This window comes from Tarenaya hassleriana, unplaced genomic scaffold (assembly GCF_000463585.1).
Source record: "Tarenaya hassleriana unplaced genomic scaffold, ASM46358v1 Cleome19, whole genome shotgun sequence".
Taxonomy (NCBI): Eukaryota; Viridiplantae; Streptophyta; class Magnoliopsida; order Brassicales; family Cleomaceae; genus Tarenaya; species Tarenaya hassleriana.
In genome coordinates this window covers 1,776,339-1,795,384 of record NW_010965304.1, presented here as the reverse complement: position 1 = coordinate 1,795,384, position 19,046 = coordinate 1,776,339, and the positions used below count along the sequence as shown (strand labels likewise).

The 19,046-nt window shown below is 38.8% G+C and overlaps 5 protein-coding genes across 12 annotated transcripts in view; 2 read left to right on the top strand and 3 right to left on the bottom strand.

Moving 5' to 3' along the window:
* Nucleotides 1–729: 729 nt before the first annotated feature.
* On the bottom strand, nucleotides 730–4,676 carry LOC104811067 (pheophytinase, chloroplastic). Its single transcript, XM_010537622.2, has 8 exons — nucleotides 4,322–4,676; nucleotides 3,848–3,940; nucleotides 3,125–3,336; nucleotides 2,869–3,013; nucleotides 2,489–2,561; nucleotides 2,254–2,400; nucleotides 1,558–1,683; nucleotides 730–1,030 (listed from the first exon to the last, which is right to left on the bottom strand). The coding sequence occupies exons 1-8, from the start codon at nucleotides 4,609–4,611 to the stop codon at nucleotides 941–943; spliced, it is 1,176 nt and encodes a 391-aa protein (XP_010535924.1). The 5' UTR covers nucleotides 4,612–4,676; the 3' UTR covers nucleotides 730–940.
* Nucleotides 4,677–5,303: 627 nt separating this feature from the next.
* On the bottom strand, nucleotides 5,304–7,697 carry LOC104811066. Its single transcript, XM_010537620.2, has 5 exons — nucleotides 7,018–7,697; nucleotides 6,452–6,543; nucleotides 6,208–6,271; nucleotides 5,711–5,776; nucleotides 5,304–5,615 (listed from the first exon to the last, which is right to left on the bottom strand). The coding sequence occupies exons 1-5, from the start codon at nucleotides 7,330–7,332 to the stop codon at nucleotides 5,493–5,495; spliced, it is 660 nt and encodes a 219-aa protein (XP_010535922.1). The 5' UTR covers nucleotides 7,333–7,697; the 3' UTR covers nucleotides 5,304–5,492.
* Nucleotides 7,698–8,119: 422 nt separating this feature from the next.
* Nucleotides 8,120–12,009, bottom strand: LOC104811064 (protein CLP1 homolog). 4 transcript variants are annotated; one of them, XM_010537618.2, is made up of 11 exons: nucleotides 11,307–11,909; nucleotides 11,083–11,130; nucleotides 10,713–10,986; nucleotides 10,063–10,131; nucleotides 9,884–9,979; nucleotides 9,529–9,770; nucleotides 9,299–9,437; nucleotides 9,152–9,208; nucleotides 8,861–8,995; nucleotides 8,534–8,769; nucleotides 8,120–8,388 (listed from the first exon to the last, which is right to left on the bottom strand). In XM_010537618.2, exons 3-11 carry the CDS (start codon nucleotides 10,926–10,928, stop codon nucleotides 8,256–8,258), a joined length of 1,323 nt encoding a protein of 440 aa, XP_010535920.1. In that variant the 5' UTR covers nucleotides 10,929–10,986; nucleotides 11,083–11,130; nucleotides 11,307–11,909; the 3' UTR covers nucleotides 8,120–8,255. The 4 variants fall into 4 exon arrangements, with proteins under 4 accessions (XP_010535920.1, XP_010535918.1, XP_010535917.1 ...); XM_010537616.1 differs by lacking the exons at nucleotides 11,083–11,130; nucleotides 11,307–11,909 and adding an exon at nucleotides 11,934–12,009; XM_010537615.2 differs by having other exon boundaries at nucleotides 11,083–11,909.
* Nucleotides 12,010–12,181: 172 nt separating this feature from the next.
* On the top strand, nucleotides 12,182–15,370 carry LOC104811063 (GPI mannosyltransferase 2). Of its 2 annotated transcripts, none has more exons than XM_010537614.1 (8): nucleotides 12,182–12,637; nucleotides 12,735–12,840; nucleotides 13,192–13,284; nucleotides 13,385–13,580; nucleotides 13,752–13,918; nucleotides 14,004–14,248; nucleotides 14,384–14,544; nucleotides 14,794–15,370. In XM_010537614.1, the coding sequence occupies exons 1-8, from the start codon at nucleotides 12,289–12,291 to the stop codon at nucleotides 14,956–14,958; spliced, it is 1,482 nt and encodes a 493-aa protein (XP_010535916.1). In that variant the 5' UTR covers nucleotides 12,182–12,288; the 3' UTR covers nucleotides 14,959–15,370. The 2 variants fall into 2 exon arrangements, with proteins under 2 accessions (XP_010535916.1, XP_010535915.1); XM_010537613.1 differs by having other exon boundaries at nucleotides 12,183–12,637; nucleotides 13,740–13,918.
* An 828-nt stretch (nucleotides 15,371–16,198) lies between these two features.
* LOC104811062 (branchpoint-bridging protein) overlaps nucleotides 16,199–19,046 on the top strand; it is a 4,742-nt gene continuing 1,894 nt past the window's right edge. For 2 of the 4 annotated variants that reach the window (XM_010537610.2, XM_010537608.2), the window contains exons 1-8: nucleotides 16,199–16,378; nucleotides 16,877–17,188; nucleotides 17,645–17,770; nucleotides 17,871–17,910; nucleotides 18,007–18,089; nucleotides 18,446–18,523; nucleotides 18,607–18,657; nucleotides 18,786–18,919. In XM_010537610.2, the coding sequence (XP_010535912.1) occupies nucleotides 16,946–17,188; nucleotides 17,645–17,770; nucleotides 17,871–17,910; nucleotides 18,007–18,089; nucleotides 18,446–18,523; nucleotides 18,607–18,657; nucleotides 18,786–18,919 (755 nt within the window). In that variant the 5' untranslated portion in view covers nucleotides 16,199–16,378; nucleotides 16,877–16,945. Of the gene's footprint in view, nucleotides 16,379–16,876; nucleotides 17,189–17,595; nucleotides 17,771–17,870; nucleotides 17,911–18,006; nucleotides 18,090–18,445; nucleotides 18,524–18,606; nucleotides 18,658–18,785; nucleotides 18,920–19,046 lie in introns of those variants that run through there. The other 2 variants (XM_010537609.2, XM_010537611.2) reach the window with 2 other exon arrangements.

Genomic DNA, 19,046 nt, shown 5'->3' with positions numbered 1-19,046 from the left:
ACATTTCTTTTAAAGTCTGAAAAAATCTAAATACCCTCTTCAAATATTAATTATATATGTAAATATGCAAGTTTCAACTAATATATTTGTATATTTTTTTTAATGTGAATACACCATTATTTTATATGTACTTGTCCCTACATTGTATGTACAGAGATAAATTCGAACCCGCGACCTCATATTCCATAGTAAATGTTTTTACCGCTGAACCAAGTCGGTCTTTCATAAAAATTATAATTACAATAGGATGGTGTGGTTGGAGATAGATTATTAACATATTGATAATAAAAAGATAAAATGAATAGATGCAATGCTAATGATGGTGGCAGGCAACAATGGTGGTTTGTAAGATTGGACGTCATTGTGGTGGTGCATTAATTAATATAACGAAAATAATAGAGTGAAAATTATAAGGTAACAAAAAAATGAAAATAAATATATATGTTTGGAATATTTTAAACCTTTCCGTAGAATGAAGTAAATTAATTTTGCACATTCAAATTAATTTTTTTTTAGGTTTCTTAGTTTTTAAAAGTGATGGCATTGGGATTGGAACACACGTCCAAATCTAATGACTAATATCAAATATACAAAAGTACAGGTTGGACCTGCGTTCATGGAAGGGTCCTCGAAACAGGGAAACACTTGGAGTGAAGGAGAGGGTTAGCGAGGGTACAAGCGTCATTTCTCAACGCCGGACGTTTAGTTAGTTGAAGAGAGGGGGAGACATTTGGTTATACAGTGAAAGGTTAAACGACCTCAGAATTTACACACGTACATACATAGATACGGTTCTGTATATGTAAACAATGAAAACAACCCTCAATTTACAACATTTACTGCTTTTCATCTACTCCCATAAATCACTACTGAGAGGGCTGACACACTGTTTGTTCATGAGCCTCCAGACCAAACAGAGAGTTTGGAATCGTCATTGTCTTTAAATCTCTCCGAAGGTGTTGGAAGTACAACTCGAATGTCTTGCCACGAACGATTCGATCAACGGGTTCACCATCTCGGGCCTCTCATCCTGAAAAATGGTTTACAGAGATCCTAATCATGTTTCTGTGATAACAGAGCGATGAGATTTGATATTATTCACTTGTTAGAATGCCAAATATCCACCTAAACCATACCCGTAACTACCACGGATGATAGCCTGGGCAGGACCACAGAATTTTGTGCATCCGCCCGACCCATGAGTCGGCATTTTGAGTACCCACCTGACCCAGGAGCCGGTTTTCTGAAATTTCAGAAACTCATCTACCCAGAGATGGGATTGAGTCCATCGGTGGTGGGAAACCGAGGGGGTGAGTTCCAGTTCGGTTTTTGACCAGAGATTACCGAGGAGGTGAAACCGAGGTCGGATATACAGAAAAACTCAGACACCCGACCAGTGGTTACCCCTAGTCATATGGTGCATATTTGCTCAGCCTCGGGATAGAGAGATGGGGGATACTCATACCCGAAAATTGTTGTTCCGTAAAGATGGTGTACTCATCGAAGAATTCCGGGTTACTAGATTTAGACAGTGACTTGAGAGAGAGAGAAAGAGACCTGGGGACAATGGCCGACGCCGGGAAGGACAACAAAGTCTTCAACGGTATCAAAATCGGCATAGGCACGTCCGAGCTCTATAGGTTCCCATGGATCTTTGTCTCCCCATCCAATTAAAACCGGACACTGCAATTTCAAACACACATAAGCTTCCATTCCAAGGAGGAACTAAAAAGCATTATATTTACAATTCCATTTTCCTTTTAAATTACGAGATATGTTAGCTTATTCCTTTGGTTCTCGTTTTGTCTGAAGCGTTTTTGCCAAATCTTTTATGTGGGGTGGGCACGGTCCGGTACCTGAGTTCTTGGGGTACCCGGTCTCGCCTCGGCCTTGCGAGACTCGGGTATCTAAATCTGTGAAATCCTACAAATCCTAGTTGACCATCAAATTTTAACCCGAGTGGACCAAAATGGCCTTTCTGGTCCCAGGGGTAAGATTGTCTTTTCACATGTCCAGCACCGCGGGTAATTGTCAAGCAACGGCAAAACCCACACCCAAACCCACAGTTCGGGTTCCTTGTTTCGTCCCACCTGCGCTCGGCCTCGTTAGCTGCCGAGTAACCGCATACCAGGTACTCGCAGGTTTGCGGTTAATGGGTATTAACGCCCACCCAGTGATCATTATCCATAAAATGTAATGTTGAGGCAGAAAGCATGAGTTGCAGAATGAAAACGAGAAAACAGAGAGACGAACCTGTACTAGTGGAAGCAATTCCTCAGGAAGCGGACCACCCGAGTAACAGATGAACTCAAGGAAGACGTCCACGGCGCCTGGTTCGAGTCCTGGACGTAGAATAGCCTCGACCAGCTCATCCGTCACTTGCGTTCTATCATGGTAACACTATTTTTTGCAATCCACAATGAAGAATTTGACAGTAAGATAACATCGTTTTCCAACAGAAATTACCGGCATTCTTGAAGAGAATTACCTGGCGGAGAATATTTCTTACGGACTCGGGCGTAGCAACGCTTTTGAAGAATAATTTTCCAACAGGAGAGTTCCTAAAAACGATATAATATGTGTAATTATTAGCAGAGTAACTACAGTTTCTATAGCTTAGCTTTGTATTTCTGATGTATAAGCACGTGTATAGGTGAATGTATATTCAAACAGGGTATTGCAGAGCGAATACACACAGCAGAAATTTAACCAACTTTCCATCCCCTGTTTTTCCTACCCTTCTGCTTCTTTCCTGAGCTTTCTCAGCACTTTCTCGGGATCCAAACACATTTTTCGTTCGGATCTAAGACAATTCAACACCAGAGATCCACAGATGAAGAAACAAAAGGCGGGTCTGCCCAATCGTACCTTAGCAAATTCTGGAAAGACCTGATGAACGGCTTTGCGATAAACGGCTGTTTCTTGATGTGAAGCATTCGGAGTGATATGTTCAAAAGCATAAGTCCTTTGCATATCTGTGGCTTACTAACCGCTGCCTGAAGACCAACAAGCCCTACATGGACATATCAATCTTTTCTTACATCCTAAACAACCAGAATTGTATGTTTTTTTTTTGTGTTCTCATAAGAAAAAAAAAACGGGGAGAGTTTAACGTGACAGTTACCTCCGATGGAGTTGCATATAAAAAAGGCTTCGTCTTTGACAACATCTAGACAGAAATCATTGAGTTGGTCACCCCATGTCTCGAAGGTGTAAAAGGGTTTTCCTCCAAACTCACGAGGATTTGGTTTGCTCGAGTATCCATAACCAATAAGATCAATCGAGTATACCCTATGCGATTTCCCGAGAAAAGGAATATTCTTTCTCCAATGATCACTGAGAAAGAAAGAAAATGTGAGAACATCTACATATATCATAGATGAAAATGATGATAATGTCGAGATTACGGATCCTAAGAAAATACAATTTCCGAACTCTAAGCACCCATATGAACATAAGCTCGAAGCTTGTCAATAGATATAAACTTAGCTCAGAGTCTCAGACCGAGAAACGAGTGCCATGGTACCACCTTTTAGAATGTATATACGGTTTAGTCCGGATTGATTCGGTTTACATTGTATAAATACCAGTATTTGGTGATTGATTTGAACACAACACAGGGAGCTTCAGTTTCCTTTTATGAATTCTCTCTTCAATTTCAAAATGGTATAAACTGGATATACATTCTAATTCTACCATCTTCAATAGATATATATATATATATATATACACGAATGAGGAACACGGCAAATAAGAGAGAACTCAATGGAGAGATCAATGATCGTTTTAATACCTATGGCAAATAGTTGCCTGCTAATATGAAGCAAAAATGTTCAATGAGCTCGACCTGTTAGCACCGAAACCATGAACCAAGACCAATGCAGGTCCACTGTCCCCGGCACACTGATACCGTATCGAATAACCTCTCCAGTTCCATGTCCTGTAATGACCAACAAGGATTGAACCGTTGCAATAACAATCCCACATAACCATTATCCACTGTGTACCAACAAGAATCTCACATATCCATAAAAAGAAACCCTATCCAACTCTACCACCAATCATTCTTGCTAATTTGGGTTATGTTTTCTTGAACTATCAAAAAAACATAACTGCTGTTTTTTCACTTCAAACTAAGGATTCTAATCTGTCAAAAGGGAAAACATCAGAAACCCACAAGAAAAGGGTTCGAACAAATCTAAAAATGCTCGAACGACTAAATTTTCTAGTCTAATTTGGTCTCATACTCACAATAGATCTAATAATACATCAGACAGAAGCAGAAGCAGAAGCAGAAGCAGAAGCGGCATCGGTTACTCACAAGGTTCGAACTTGTGGCTCTTCAGACAAACTCTCCTCTCCGACCGGTGAACCTCCGACAGAAGAAGAAGCCTCGTCGGTGAGCGAAGAACATGAGACGAGCCCAACTGATCTGGACATTGGAAATCTGATAATGCTCGAACGAATCGCTGGTTTGACAACATGGGCCTCACTGAATCTGATCGAAGGAGTGTTCTTGCGAAGAAGGGTTCGTCGGGAGACGAAAAGCGAAGAGATTTCGAGACTTGAGAAGGATAGAGCGAGGGAACTACTGGTGGTCGCCATCGCCATGGATGGATCCTCTCGGTTTCAAAGCTTTGAAATTGAAGATTCTTCATCGACGACAATTTCTTGTTTCGCCTATAGTGATTTTAGAGTTCAAACGTTGCCAAGTGTTCCGCTTTGGACCAACGAGATTGAATTTGGACTCGAGCCCAGTTCACTGAAAATTATTATTGCTTTTTTATTTATAATTTCACCGATCGGTTTCCCTAATTTAAAATTGTCTAATTATCTTTGAAAAGTTTATTTTTGGTTAAATTATCTTTGAAAAGTTTTATTAGATCACTCGGTCGCTTTTCATTTTCAAGAAATCTAATTATAATTTCATTTTGATGAAAAATTATAATTACAAAGAAAAATATCCTAATTTGGATCGTTTTATCTCTTTTCAATTAAGAATTATGAATGTTTTTTCATGATAAAGAGAAACTTTTGCTTAACAATAAATAAAATCTTTCGACTATTTCGCCAATAGTTCGAAGATTTTTCAATATAAAATTTACAATTTGCTATTTAGTAGAGATGTTGCAAAAAAAAATGTCTAACTCCCATAATTTATCATGAAAAATCGTTCCATAGATCATCCTCATTGTTACAAGATCATTTTTTTTTAATAAAAACCGAACCGTCAAAATTTATGTGAAACCAAATTGGTTATTCTAACATTTTGATGAAATATTTAAAATTTTCATGGAACGGGATTGAGGGCAAAAGGGCATAGAAAAGATGGCATGTGTGAAAGGGTGCCTTGACAAAGAAGCAAAGTGTCTATTACATACCCTAGAAACCAAAACCCTAGCAGTTCAGAAGAAGATGAAGGAGATGACAATGAAGAGCAGAGCAAAAAAAAAGGACAGCAGAAGCGACAATGCCAAACGCTTCAAAACTGTTCAATTGATCTTCTCTGTGTTTGTGTCATCTGAAGGCCATATCACAGTTTCCATCAGCCGTTCCCTCATCAGTTCCAAGTTCTCATCTGATATCTGCTGGTAGATCTTTCCATGGTCGCATTTCTGCAAAACCCGAGCCAGAAAAAAACGGAGTTTAAGACGGATTCTAGATTCCCAAGAGATTGGAAGTTGGATCGCGAAGATCACGGGAGGAATACCTTGATCCACTTGCTGTATAAGTGGAGACGAGTGATCATCACTCTTTCTGCCAGCTCCTGCCTCTCCTACAAGTAGTAGAGAAATGATAAAAGAAATTCATTGTTATGAATGCTATATTCATACATCAAGACAAAAAAGTAATCTGAACCCGAGATGTTGATCGAAAAAAGATATCTTTCCTTCCCCTAGCGACGAAATTCCATCCAAGAATATATGTTCCAGTATTTTTTTTTCAGGTGTTCATTGGATATGGTTTTTATCAACATCTTTGTTTGGGATCGACCGTAGGAATTCTTTATTTCCATTCATTCCGATTTTGGGTTAAATCTTTGAAGATTTGTAATCACTTCAAATTATTACTAATGATCCGTTTCCAAGGATATGGCTCTTATCATTATCAGAAAGGAGAATCAAAGGCATCAAAACCGAAAACCGATTAAATCTCTAACTAGGGCAATAAACCAAACATGTTTGTTGCCCCGAATACATTGAATACCTTGCCTAGGGAGCGGAGGAAACGCTTGCCATCGATTTCGGTTGGTTTGTTCACTACAAGGAAACTGTCATCAAGAGAATAAACATAAGAAGAGGCTGTTTATAAGACAGTATTAAGGCCAATATTTCATAGTTCTGTTACCAACTCCAAGTTAAAGGCACTAAAGCCGATATGTGAAACTGAAAACATTCACAAACAGAAAAGGCAAAGACTCGAGGGGTTCGATGCCAAAGAAAAAACTTACTTATAAAACCACGTATACGAAGGAGGGTTCATCTCATAGAGCTGGTTAAGAACCGTCCTCACAGCTTTGTACGTGAAATAATTGAGAATTTGCTGCAGAAAAAAGAAGAAGAAGAAATTCATTAAGAAAAAAAAACGAACAACCACAACACAAAATTTCAAGAACTTCATATACTTTGTCCTTTCACAGTACAGAAGTCAACCAATCATTAATGCAGATATAGATATATATATATATGTATGTATGTGTTTATATATAACTCCTTCCACAGAAATACTTGTAGATCAGATTACATATAGAAGAAAATTCACTTGCATTACTTAATACTTAGAGGTATCAACAATGGAAGATCACTCTTGGTATTTCACCTGTCAATTCAGTTTAGCCCTAAAGCTAAGGCACCTATCAAGAATCAGCAAACTTATCATGTCTTAAACACAGCCTAAGACTCAAAACTAATGTCTAATGCAACATTAACATATCAAAGGGTATCGATGAACACGAAAACAGAGCCCCAACACATGAAACCAGAGCATCAATGAGCAAGTAAAAGAAGAGAATCTCACCGCTTTGACATCATCAAAGCTGTCTTCGTATTGGCCAGCAAGCTCACTAACAACCACAAGCCTCTTGTTCTTGCTCTGTTGCTTCCTCGAGCTTCTCCGATTGGAAGAAAAAACCGATATTCGTTTCGAAAACCTCAATCCCACGCTAGAATCGATAAAAGAGCCTCTTAGTTCGAGATTTCTTGCCCTAACAAGATTTTTCTTCTTCATGGAGCTCCTAATTTGACCAGTCTTATGAGCATCCAGACATGAACATGGACTTGTCGCTGAGTCCATCACCGATGAACCAACCACCGACAAAGCACCACCCACCATCACTGCCCCAAATCTTTTTTTTTTTCTGACAAGACCCAGATCGAGATTCGAGTCTGATTAGCTTTTTCCCCAAAATTCAGACGATAATCCAAGGAATCAAGCGATTCCCAGCCGAAGAGGAATATCAACGAACACTTGGTGGGTATCCAAGCAATGGAAGATTAACAAACACTTGAAATCTGGGCAAATCAATGTGAATGAGAAAAGCTCGTCTTCTATGACAAAACAAGGACAACATTTTTAGGGTAGTCAGATGGTTGGCGAAGGATCGTTGAATCCTAACCAGAAAAAATTCGAGAGGTCTGAAATTTCCCAATCGACATAAGCGAAGACAAATTTGGAAAGCGCTTCGGCTTTACGTGGAAGGTGTGGCAGTGTATTTCCCTGTCGTCTTGTGAGAATCTTCTTGCATGTGGTTACGTGGTCTAACAAAAAACATACAATTTGACAGCGGAATCAGCGGTAACTACTTGCAAGATTCCAACTTTATGGCCCTTCAGACAAACCCATCGAACATGGCGACGAACCCAATTGAAAAACACATCGAAAATCGATAAAACTGACAGTTTGAGACTGTGGGTCTTTCGCTGAAATTGAGTATAGAAACGTCCTTGAGATTTGCCATGGGCAGCCATGGATTTGCAGTTTGAAAGCTTCGAACTCTGAGACTTTCAGTTATTTCGAGTGTGAATAGACGAAGGCTACCAGATGATATATATACCCTTTTGTCCAATCGATGGCGCCCTAGTTTCTAATTTTAGATATTATAAAAGTAGAAAAACAACAATTATCACGAACGATTTTCCACGAGTTATATTAGATAATTCATCGAAGTCTTTTGATTCTGATACAAAATCTCGTAATAATACATATGAACAGGAAAGGGGGAAAAACATGATGACTTCACTGCATCTTAACTATGTCTATGTCTCGAGCCACGTCAATGTCCCAACGATCAATAACCTGCCCGGCAATTCTCCAGCCGACGGCGCCAGATACGTTATTTTCTTCCTCTGCACGTCGACTTCGGTGACATACACAAATCCAGCAACATTGCTGCAAGAAACAGATACCAGTCCCAGAAGCAAACGCAACGGTAAGAATAATTCTTCCCGATCAATTTTTCATTTTCATGCCCTTCGATGCGAATGATATGATTATAGAAACGGGTTCAAAGCCCTATTGAAAAGGGATTAATTACCTCGATATTATTTGGTCGGGTTCTTGAGCATAAGAGATGGCAAGAACGGTATGTAGCAGGTCTCGGTCGATGTTTACTGGCGCTATCCTCAACGGGTTGGAAACCGGGTCAGAGCCTATTGGAAGGGCGGATCTAGGAGCCTGTGGGCCGCCACCGATACGGTAGACTTGTATATGGTTGAAATCGGAGGTATGGGCATGCGGGGAGAGATCGTTGGTAAGGCCGTAGAAGTATTCCTGAGAATCAAAGGCGAGAACAGAGCGTGAATTGGAAAGGACGTGAAAGCGGCAATAGATTAGATGCAAAAATTTGGAAAAATTTTGTTACCCGAATCCTATAACTCCTTGATTTTTGACGAACTTTCACATTCCTGGAGACGACTCCACCGGATCTTTGAAGCTTAACGACATCCACATTACCCTTTGTTTTCAGAACATCCTTGAGCATGCTGAAGAGTTTTTCCTGACAACGGAAGAGCAAATGATCAAAAAGAACAATGAAGGGAAGAACTAGAACAGCAGAGGAAACTGGTATGGAATGAAAAGGACTTAGAGTTTAATGCAAGTTTCTTTTCGGTTTTAGCTTCAACAAAGCAGATTTGGAAATAATAATGCATACCTGACCCAATACAAGAACAACAGAGACACTGAAGGTCTCAATGGCATGGAGAAGCAGCTGCGAGATAAACATGGAGACCGATTCAGGGAATTTAACATTAATATGGCTAAAGTTTCTCTAGGAAAATGCAAGTAACTAGAATGTAACCTCATAACCAACACCCTCGATCCATCCCATCGTGTTGATCACCATTCCGGAAGCTTGGGATTCAGCATTTCTGCTAATCTGTTTCTCCAGCACTTGGGCAAGCTCTTTGACAAGAGCTTTGTACAGTTCAACATTGTTACTGCAAGCATCATAAATAAAGTTCAAACATAAGTTCAAGATGATATGTTGCAACACTGAGACGCGGCGAATAAAAATTTAAAATGAGTTACCTCGGTGTTGTGTGGCCATAGTAATACACGAGCGACATATCCAGAGGAATTCCTTCAACCGGGTCTATTGGCATCTCAATAGGAGAAGCAGCAATACAACCGGGTATTGTTATTGAGCCTTGGCCAACATCGAGATCCACAAAGGTAGGCTTTGAGCCCCGTTTAGCAGCCCAACTAAGAAGCATCTTTGCCAATGTGCTTTTCCCCGAGTCTGTAGGCCCCACTACTATAACCCGTGGTCCCTACGTCAAACAAATTCGCAGCTACGTGTTTAGGGCTAGTACTAAACTCGGCATTGAAATTACATAACAGAAAACAACGGTTCAGCTCATTCATTATGAAGAGGAGGAAGTACTTGGGAAGATTCTGAATCATTGGATGATGAATCTTTGGCACGCCGTCTTCGGGCATCTAGAATGGCATGGACATTGACATAGCTGACCATGGGTGTCTGATAACCATGATGTTATTGCTGTAAGAATTGAATTCCAAATTTATTATCTAAAATAAAATGGAGATAAGACCAAACCATACCTCATCTGCCGTATAGTCTGTTTCTGTGGGACCATCCATCTCTATTGTAGCTCCATACCAAGTGAAAACCTGAATATCCAACACATGTTCTTCAGCATTTAGTAGAGATGTTGCAAAAAAAAATGTCTAACTCCCATAATTTATCATGAAAAATCGTTCCATAGATCATCCTCCAACAAAACATACAGAAGGATCTCACATTAACGCAAGATGATAAACACCCGTGTTCTAATGCTGATCTGTCTGTCTAAGCAAAAATCTGATAAAATCTCAACATGACAATTTCATTGGCAACAACTAACATTCTCTTCAAACAACAGATTCTTTCCGAGAAGGATGGATCTTTCTACAACCAAACCCAGAAACAATCAAAGGATGGAGACCAAAAGGTTGAAACTTTGATTAGCGCATCCCAGAAATTAGCCACAATTCAAACCCAATACCAGTACAAAAAATAACAGCAATTGAAGAACCAATCTAAATAAATTATAAAACTATGCCACAAATAAGCTCAAAGCACACAGAACAAGAAAAAAATCAAATTTTGTCTAATACAAAGTCAAAATAAAGAGAAACAATTGCAATACATCAGACATGCCAACAATTCTTAAAACAAAAAATCCCATAAGCACTGAATTGGTAAGACTTACAGCGAATTTCAGCCGAGGAGGGAAGGTGAGCCAGATTTCCGGTGGAAGCTCAGAGCCAAAGATCTCTGCCGTACCATTGAGCACACGTAGCCTGAGAGGGGCATTGTTGGATACTTCAATTCTAAGCTCGCTTTCTTTATCTAATGTCACCTGTTTTAACTGAGAACTAGCACTGCTCATAGCTGCTGAATTCGTCGATGGACCACCATAGGCCATTGTGTCTCCCCTGCAGGAAAAGTCGGTCACTTTCGCCTCAAAAGCCACAGACTTGACTCTGCCAGAGAAAATAGAGAGACAAAAATTAGATTAGACACAGAGTTCTGTTTTACTTTCTTTGTTTTATGTTGTCTTGCAAGGTATATAAACTTACATATGTAAACATCAGCCTAAAGAAAAAGGAAATGCGGTCCTGTAAAAACTGGGAGATGAAGGGTATGATTAAAAAAAAAATACGAGTTATAGATGAAATTTAGTAGTGTTAGAGCCTTAACTCGTCGATAACCCGAAAATGTCACGGATCACGAGTTTTGGAATTCGGGACTAATAACATAATATCAGATACCAAACCCAATGGATAACTCTGCAGAATTATACCTCTCTTCCATATATATTCCAATACCCAGATTGAAGCCATTCTCATAATTGAGCATTAGATTCCCAAGAGCGGAAAGTCTAAGCACTCGGTACTCGCACAACCTCGATCAATCAATCCTTTTTATACCAAAAGACTCCATTTTTTATCCAGTGCATACGATGGATAACTCAACTGAAAACTGAGCTTTTCCAAATACACATAAGAACAGCATGAACTGTGGAGACAAATCATTAAGAGTTTGATGTTATGATGTCAAACTGCTGCTTTTTGTAAATCATTAAATAAAGTGACACCGATAATCCAATATGCTGGGAATTTCAATAGCGAAGCAACTTAAACCCTAAATTAGAGGAAAACAAACGAAAACTACTGACAAATCATCTTCCAAAGCAAGACATGAACCCAAAAACTAAGAAACCCAGTTCGAAACCCAGCAACTAAACTCATTTCTGAATTTCATAGAATCTTCCATTGTCCGAAATTCATCATAGCAGAAGAAGCCCAAGAAACAGAAATTCCAAGAAGCTCCTAGATTCGCAGCAGGTCGAAGCAGAGAGGCAACACATATCTAAGACTGAGACAGATCAGGTAAGGGAGAGAGATGGAGAGAGAGAGAGAGAGCTCACATGAACCATAAAGGGAAGCGGCGGCGATGACGACGGACGAGAGAGAAAAAGAAAAGAAGTGCCTTTTATTTTTGGGGCAATTACTTACCAGAGAAAAACTTTTTAAATATAAAAGGTTTAAAAACACTTTTGAAATCTATAAATTAAATTGTTGTAATTATATATAAAATGTTGTAATTGTATAGCAAATTATGTGGATTTATTTCGCTAATTATGTTCATAAAACAATATAATGCCAAGATCCTCTCTTTTTTTCGTGTATCGCTGAAATTAAGGCCACAACATTCATTTGCCTCTGTAATTGGTCAACCAGACAAGCTGAGGCGAACGCTCGATTCCTCCACCGAGATCATCAATGGCGAAGAAAGCCATTGACCCAACTTCGATGACCAGAAACGAAACCCTAGTTTTGAAATACGCCGTGATCTCACGAATTCTCGTTCTGGGTCTGACCCTTTTGTGGCGTAGCTTCCTCGAACCGTACGACACCTCCGCCGCCGTCGACCCGCCTTGCCTCCGCCCCAACGAGATCGCCGGAGATTATCCTCCGCCGAAGTTTGCGGCGGCGGCGAAGATCCTCGAAAACGGCATCGTTTGGGACAGTGTGTATTTCGTTCGCATCGCTCAGTGCGGATATGAGTACGAGCAGACTTACGCCTTCTTGCCTCTGCTTCCGTTCTGCATCTCGGTTTTGTCCCGTTCAGGTTTCAAATTCGATCGATTTCCGCACTTTCTTTTTAAATTTCTTACTATTTTCTCGGATTGTGATTGATGAGAAAATGGGTTCTTCTGGTTTTTCAGTTTTTGCGCCTTTGGTTCCTGTGATCGGACTCAGAGCTGTCATGGCGTTGTGTGGTTATGTTGTCAGCAACTTGGCGTTCTTACTTGCAGCAATTTATCTATTCAGGTATTCTTGATGTTATTGCATTGTTCGATCTCCCATTTTTTCCTTGAAATCTCTTTGCTTCCATTGATTATGTGTTCGAAAGCTGCAATTTTTAACATGAAAATTCGACATTGGAATGGCTTACCATTGAAATGCATTATCCTTTGGTTGCTGTGAAATGGTTCTGACTATGTAAATATGAAATCAATCGTATTTCAGTGGAAATTGTCATGAGGCCATGATTCTTGATCATCTTTGTTGAGGAGTGTTGTATTTAGACAGCAGTTAAAAGTTGTAGTATATGTGTCAGTAACTGATGTTTTGTTTGTTGCTTTCGGTTTAGAAATGTCTTACGCCAGTCCTTGCTAACAGGCTTTCAGTTATTATCTTGAAGGACCCTGAAGCGGCATTAAGAGCCTCGATCTTGTTCTGTTTCAACCCAGCTTCCATATTTTATTCATCAATGTAATGTACTCAAGCAATGTTCTCAATTCATTTTCTGAATTTTTATAGAAAGTACATAATCATCGGACTATGAACCGGAATATTTCTTTGTGATTGTCAGATACTCGGAAAGTTTATATGCTCTCTTTTCAATCGGAGGAGTGTATCATCTAATATCCGGTACCAGCAGTATAGCCGTTTTTTGGTTCGCTCTCTCTGGCTTTGCAAGGTCCAACGGAGTTCTTAATGCTGGTTATATCTGTTTCCGGACGATGCATCGAGCATATGATGCTCTGTATATGAAAAGGCGTATTCATGTGAGTAATGCTCTCGAGAAATATTAATTTTTATAAGTAATCATGGGTTTATGATTTTAGTAACTTTTTAAGTTCTGCTACTTGGTCTGGTGGTGCAATCTATTGAATATCGAAACTCGTATCTTTAATACCCTTTGTAATTTTTTTTCTCTCGACTAGTTGGTTGTGCAGGTTGTTATAACTGGGTTTCTTCAATGTGTATGCATTTGTCTTCCTTTCGTCGCTTTTCAAGCATATGGATATTATAACATCTGCCATGGACGTAACCGAGATGAAGTTAGGCCTTGGTGCAAAGCAAGGGTGCCTCTTCTGTACAATTTCATTCAAAGTCATTATTGGTATGTTTGAAGAGAAATACTTTCTTCTTTTTGACGTTGGGTTTTCAGCATTACCTTCTTGCATTGACGATGCTCATTTTGACAGGGGAGTAGGTTTTCTTAGGTACTTCCAATTCAAACAGCTCCCAAATTTTCTTCTCGCGTCCCCAATTCTATCGCTTGCTGTCTGCTCGATATTGAGTTATGTGAAGTCACGGCCTGAGCTCTTCCTTTCGTTGGGTTTTCAAGCTTCCAATGAAGAGAAGAGATCTACATCAAGGCTTTTCTATCTGGAGGATATTGCTGAATCTGAAGTTACCCGATCTCCTGGGAAAACTTCGTCAAATATGGGTACTTTTTTTTCATTTCTATGGGGGTTCTGAAAGATATTACTTTCCAAGATCTCGTCTTCGAGCTTGTCATTTTGCTGTATCATGTTTTTTTGTAAGGATCAAATTGATGGATCTTTTTAATTATATTGAGTAGGGAATCACGATATTAGGCAGCGAAAGCCTAGCAGAGCGAGGGATGCGCCTGCAGAACCCAAAGCACCCGAAAATTTCGGCTTTTTATCAGCTGCTGTTTTCCCATTTGTCGTACACTTGGGTTTATTGACGGCCACGGCTTTCTTCGTCATGCATGTGCAGGTTAACTCCTCCTCGAACTCCTTTCTTTGCTTTGCAAAATCTGTTACCTGGTTTTGCTTCTGCCTAAATGGCAGAATATCGGGCTTTTCTGTTTCACATTTAGAAATATAGCTTACTTCCCGATAATGTATCGGGAATTTCCTAGAAAAACTCTCTAGTAGAACTGCAAATCGTTGGATTCTGTCTAAAGAACGTAAGAGTGGATATAAATATCGAATGTTTTAAAAATTCTCTGCGGTGTTTTTGCAGGTTGCAACACGGTTCTTGTCAGCAAGCCCTCCTCTTTACTGGTTCGCCTCGTATTTGATGGCGGCTCCTAAACATCGAAGATGGGGTTACATGATATGGACATATTGTGCAGCGTATATCCTTCTCGGCAGTCTCCTCTTCTCAAACTTCTACCCGTTCACGTGACGGGAATGGAGATTAGACTCGAGAAAAATGTTAAGCTTTCAGGTAACTTGCTCAGCTTTATCATTCACCTTTCCCTTCCATCTTCACAAGATCACACTGAATAATCCGAGCTTTTTTGCAAAACCCTAAACTCTAAACCCTAAACCGGGAGATAACCCGAGAGGTCGTTCTCCATTATCCCGACCTTGAGACCTGAGTCTTCGGAAAACTGTGGCGGTGTATCTGGTTAAATGTTTAGCCATTGTTTTGTTCTCTTCAGCTGAGGTTAGAACATGTTCTATGGCTGTCTGTATCAATGATGTTTCTGGGGGGGAAAATTACTTGATGTAGTAATTCTTATGCTTTTCTAATGTTATATTTTTTAAAATATTTTAGAATATACAATTATTAATGTGTGTATTGGATTTGGTGATTTTAGTTATTGGAGGATTTTGTGGAGGTTTCTAAATAAATAACAATTCAGTAAATTTCATAAACTACAAAAATTTAGAAAAGTAATCCAAAATTATAAATTTGCATTTATGCTCTTTAAATTTCTTAAAAAGAATTGCTGCTTTCTTTAGCTTATTGGCCTGGGGTTGCTATTATGGCATTACCAAGTCACGAGTTCGAAAAGCGGCATTGACGTTGGCCATTGTTGTTGTTGTTCTGTTCTCTCGCAAAAGAGGTATTTTAAAATACCTTATTTTTATTTTTAAATACAAAGAAAATTATTAATTTTATTTTTGTAAAATAAAATTTGAAATATAAATACACACACACACAACAACAACGAACGTCGTTTTTTTAAATATAAGCAAGGGCATGTATACTATAGGAAAATGCTTCGTATGATAGTGCTAGTGAAAAAAGGAAATGAATAAACATTTTTTAAAAAAAAATAAGTAAATTGATGTCAATAATTTTTTAAAAATTTTAAATAGCCTTTTTAAACTGAATATCATTATAACTGCACATATAATTCACAGATTGTTAAAGAGAATTGACTAAAAAATCATGAATTTAAAAAAAAAAAACATTATATAAAATTATAAATATTAATATATCTCCACATATATATTAATTTTACAAATTTTGTAACTTTCATATAAAATTATATAAAAAAAATATAAATGTTGTGGAAGTATGATATGATTAAAATATAATTTTATATGAAACTTTTGAAAGGTGGTTGAATTTTTAGGCAATTCACCCTAATTTTTAATATCAATTCAATGTATCATCTTCATCTGTTGCCCTGCCAAAACGAAAACCCTCGTAAGCCGAAAGGATAAAGCAACTGGCATCGACATTAAACGCACCGTTTTGGCGCTCTCTTTCTTCTTCGGCGACTCTGCCAAACCCTAGGATCTCTCTCTCTCTCTCTCTCTCTCTCTCTCTCTCTCTCTCTCTCTCCCCCTTCGGTTGCTGTGGAATCCAGGTAACTGAGAGAACTATTACAGTATAGATTTAGTTAGGGTTTTCAATTCTGAATTCAGAAGCGTTGATAAATGTTGTTCTACCGCTGCAAACTAGACCTTGGTTGTTCTTTTTTGAACCATTTTCTGGGTTATTTTCTTCTTCGAAGATTCTTTGCGTGGGAAAGGCCAAATGCTTGTGTAAAAATCTACCATTTAACTATCTGCTGAGTTTACCCATTTGATTGATTGTAATCAGATCCATGTTTTCCGGGTTTCCGATACTCGTGATGTTGATCGGATTCTGTTTAGTCCTTCGTCAAAGAATTACGCTTTCTGGGTTTAGGGTTTAAGGTAGTTAAGTCTTTGTTTGTCTGTTCATTGCATTGCGTTTGACATTTGTACTAATACATCCCTTATCCTTAAGATTGATACCTCATCACGAAACATGATGGAAGATTGCGATGGGTTCTTATGAAGTTTCGATTGGTAATGTTTTTTTTTTGGGCTTTGTGTGGCAGGCATTTGAAGCAAGGAGTGAATAAGTAGACTAGCCTGGTGTTTTCCATTTCAGCCTTAGAAGACAAAAGATGTCTTCTACTGCATCTACTAGCGGTGTGAAGTTCTCGATGTTTGGTGCAAAGTCTGGATTCGTTATTCCTAAAAACAAGTTATCTGGTTCACTCGTTCCAACATTCCAAGGCGGGAAAACCCAGGGAGGTGGAAATGCAGGGAATGAGCATAACACAAAGCAGGAACAAAGAAAAACTAAATGGGGACCTGATCTTACACAAGATACATCAGTTAAGAAGGGAAGGGCTTTGGCTTACCAGGTACACTTGGACAATGGCTCGTGTACTTTTGGCTAAAATATCACTTCAAATTTTGCTTCATTCATCCAAAATGCTTCGGTATAAATATGCATAGACATGGAGTGGATGAGTAATGACGTGATATTTTGTTATGGTATGGTGGTTCTTTGAGTTCTATTCGGTTGTTAACTTAAGGCAATGGTCATCGTAAGCTTTTTCATTTGGATGGTTTCCCATGGATAAGTACCTCTTACACACCCACTGTAGTTGCTGAAACTAAATGTTATGTTGAAGTGTGACTGCTTCTAGGTCTAGCCCTAGTATCGGCGACAAGATATTATAAATTATAAGTTTCCTGTTACACATTTGGTACTAAACTCTAAGTGGCATCTATATGAATGGCTCAAAATGGAAACTTCCCATGCCAGGTACTTTTAAGTGATATACTACCTGTTTGGTGGTACCAATTTTGAGCAGAAACGTGTGTATCAAATCACACAGCAATTGGAATCTGGAACTCTTGAAGTGGAGACTAGTCGAGCTTCAGCTTTAGCCTCACAAAATACTGCTGGTAGGTCATTGGATTCACAGAACAATGATGAGGTCAGTGATATTCTATACCTTTTATTTTCATTTTTGGCTTCAATTCTCTAGTTGGCTAAGCCAAGTATTTATTATCTACTATTTGGATTTGCGGACCCAGATGGTGGAACACTTGGAGTTAGAAAGGCGTGAAGCCATTGGTATGCTCTGTAAATTTTTGCAACTGAATTCTCCTCCTTCACTGTATTCATTTTTCTCTGTAGCTTTGACTGACATTCTAGTCGCTTCACTTCTAGGTGAGATACTCAAGTTGAATCCAAGGTACAAGGCTCCACCAGATTATAAGCCTTTGATGAGAGAAGCTAGAGTTCCAATTCCGGTAAGCCCTTTGAGAGGTGGTCATTTAGTTACTTCTCCAAATCTTAACCTTTCCTGATTAGTTCAGGAAGAATCATATTGATATGGTTTGAAGATAGTTCATGCTATATCTTGAGAGAGATATCGGAACTGAAGTCAAACAGAGGAAAGGCATTGCGATTTCCGTTTGAAACCTTGTCAAGAATGGCAACACTTTCTGTTGTTGTTCAAGCTTAGCTTTTAGTGTAACTGTTTTTATAGCTTATTACCTGAACTCAAACCGGTCATTTTTTATTTTTATTTTTTGTAGATTTGTGACAAATCAATTTTTTGTATAGTCTGATATGAATCATATGATACGAATCTGTATATTTTCAGGTTAAAGAACATCCTGATTTCAACTTTCTAAATCTCATATTTGGTTCCCAGGGTGAGACCCAGAAGCGGCTTGAAAAAGTAATTCTGTATATATCATCATTATATCCTTCTGGAGTTCTTCAATTTGATGCTTTACGGGTTTTTTTTTTAAATGGGAATAGGAAACCGGAGCCAAAATTCAGATTTTTGGTGCTAAGACAGGTGGAGAGAAGGTAATTATTGAATTAGACTACTGTATTCATCACAAGTGTTCTCGTGCTTACTTGATATTATTGCTTAGCCTCAAATTTTACAAGTTTCAGTATTTGTGTTTTCATCAGAGCTTTCTTTCATCATGCAGGTTGAAATCTCTTCTACTGGTGGGAATGAGATCCAGACTGCATGGGAAGAATTATACTTTAAAATATCTGCTGACACTTATGAAAAGGTTGATGCAGCTATTACTGTAATTGAGCTGCTAATCACTTCGGTGTCGGTGAGTTTCACATTCACTAAACTTTTATAAGAAAGCTATATTTACGGTATGACATTTATCGTTCAAAGCTTTTGTTTCCGACATGATTCTCAGGGATGGCATAATCGATTATATACTTCTCGTGTA

Coding starts and splice junctions, on each gene's coding strand:
- LOC104811066 (XM_010537620.2), bottom strand. CDS start 7,332: ATGGTGGGTGGTGCTTTGTCGGTGGTTGGTTCATCGGTGATGGACTCA. Junction 6,272..6,451: donor TCGTATACGTGGTTTTATAA/GTAAGTTTTTTC, acceptor TCTTGATGACAG/TTTCCTTGTAGTGAACAAAC. Junction 5,616..5,710: donor TATACAGCAAGTGGATCAAG/GTATTCCTCCCG, acceptor CGGGTTTTGCAG/AAATGCGACCATGGAAAGAT.
- LOC104811063 (XM_010537613.1), top strand. CDS start 12,289: ATGGCGAAGAAAGCCATTGACCCAACTTCGATGACCAGAAACGAAACC. Junction 12,638..12,734: donor CTCGGTTTTGTCCCGTTCAG/GTTTCAAATTCG, acceptor CTGGTTTTTCAG/TTTTTGCGCCTTTGGTTCCT. Junction 14,249..14,383: donor GAAAACTTCGTCAAATATGG/GTACTTTTTTTT, acceptor TATATTGAGTAG/GGAATCACGATATTAGGCAG.
- LOC104811067 (XM_010537622.2), bottom strand. CDS start 4,611: ATGGCGATGGCGACCACCAGTAGTTCCCTCGCTCTATCCTTCTCAAGT. Junction 3,014..3,124: donor TATATGCAACTCCATCGGAG/GTAACTGTCACG, acceptor ATGTCCATGTAG/GGCTTGTTGGTCTTCAGGCA. Junction 1,031..1,557: donor GCGTCGGCCATTGTCCCCAG/GTCTCTTTCTCT, acceptor ACCATTTTTCAG/GATGAGAGGCCCGAGATGGT.
- LOC104811064 (XM_010537616.1), bottom strand. CDS start 10,928: ATGGCCTATGGTGGTCCATCGACGAATTCAGCAGCTATGAGCAGTGCT. Junction 9,438..9,528: donor TATGGCCACACAACACCGAG/GTAACTCATTTT, acceptor TGATGCTTGCAG/TAACAATGTTGAACTGTACA. Junction 9,209..9,298: donor TCGAGGGTGTTGGTTATGAG/GTTACATTCTAG, acceptor TTTATCTCGCAG/CTGCTTCTCCATGCCATTGA.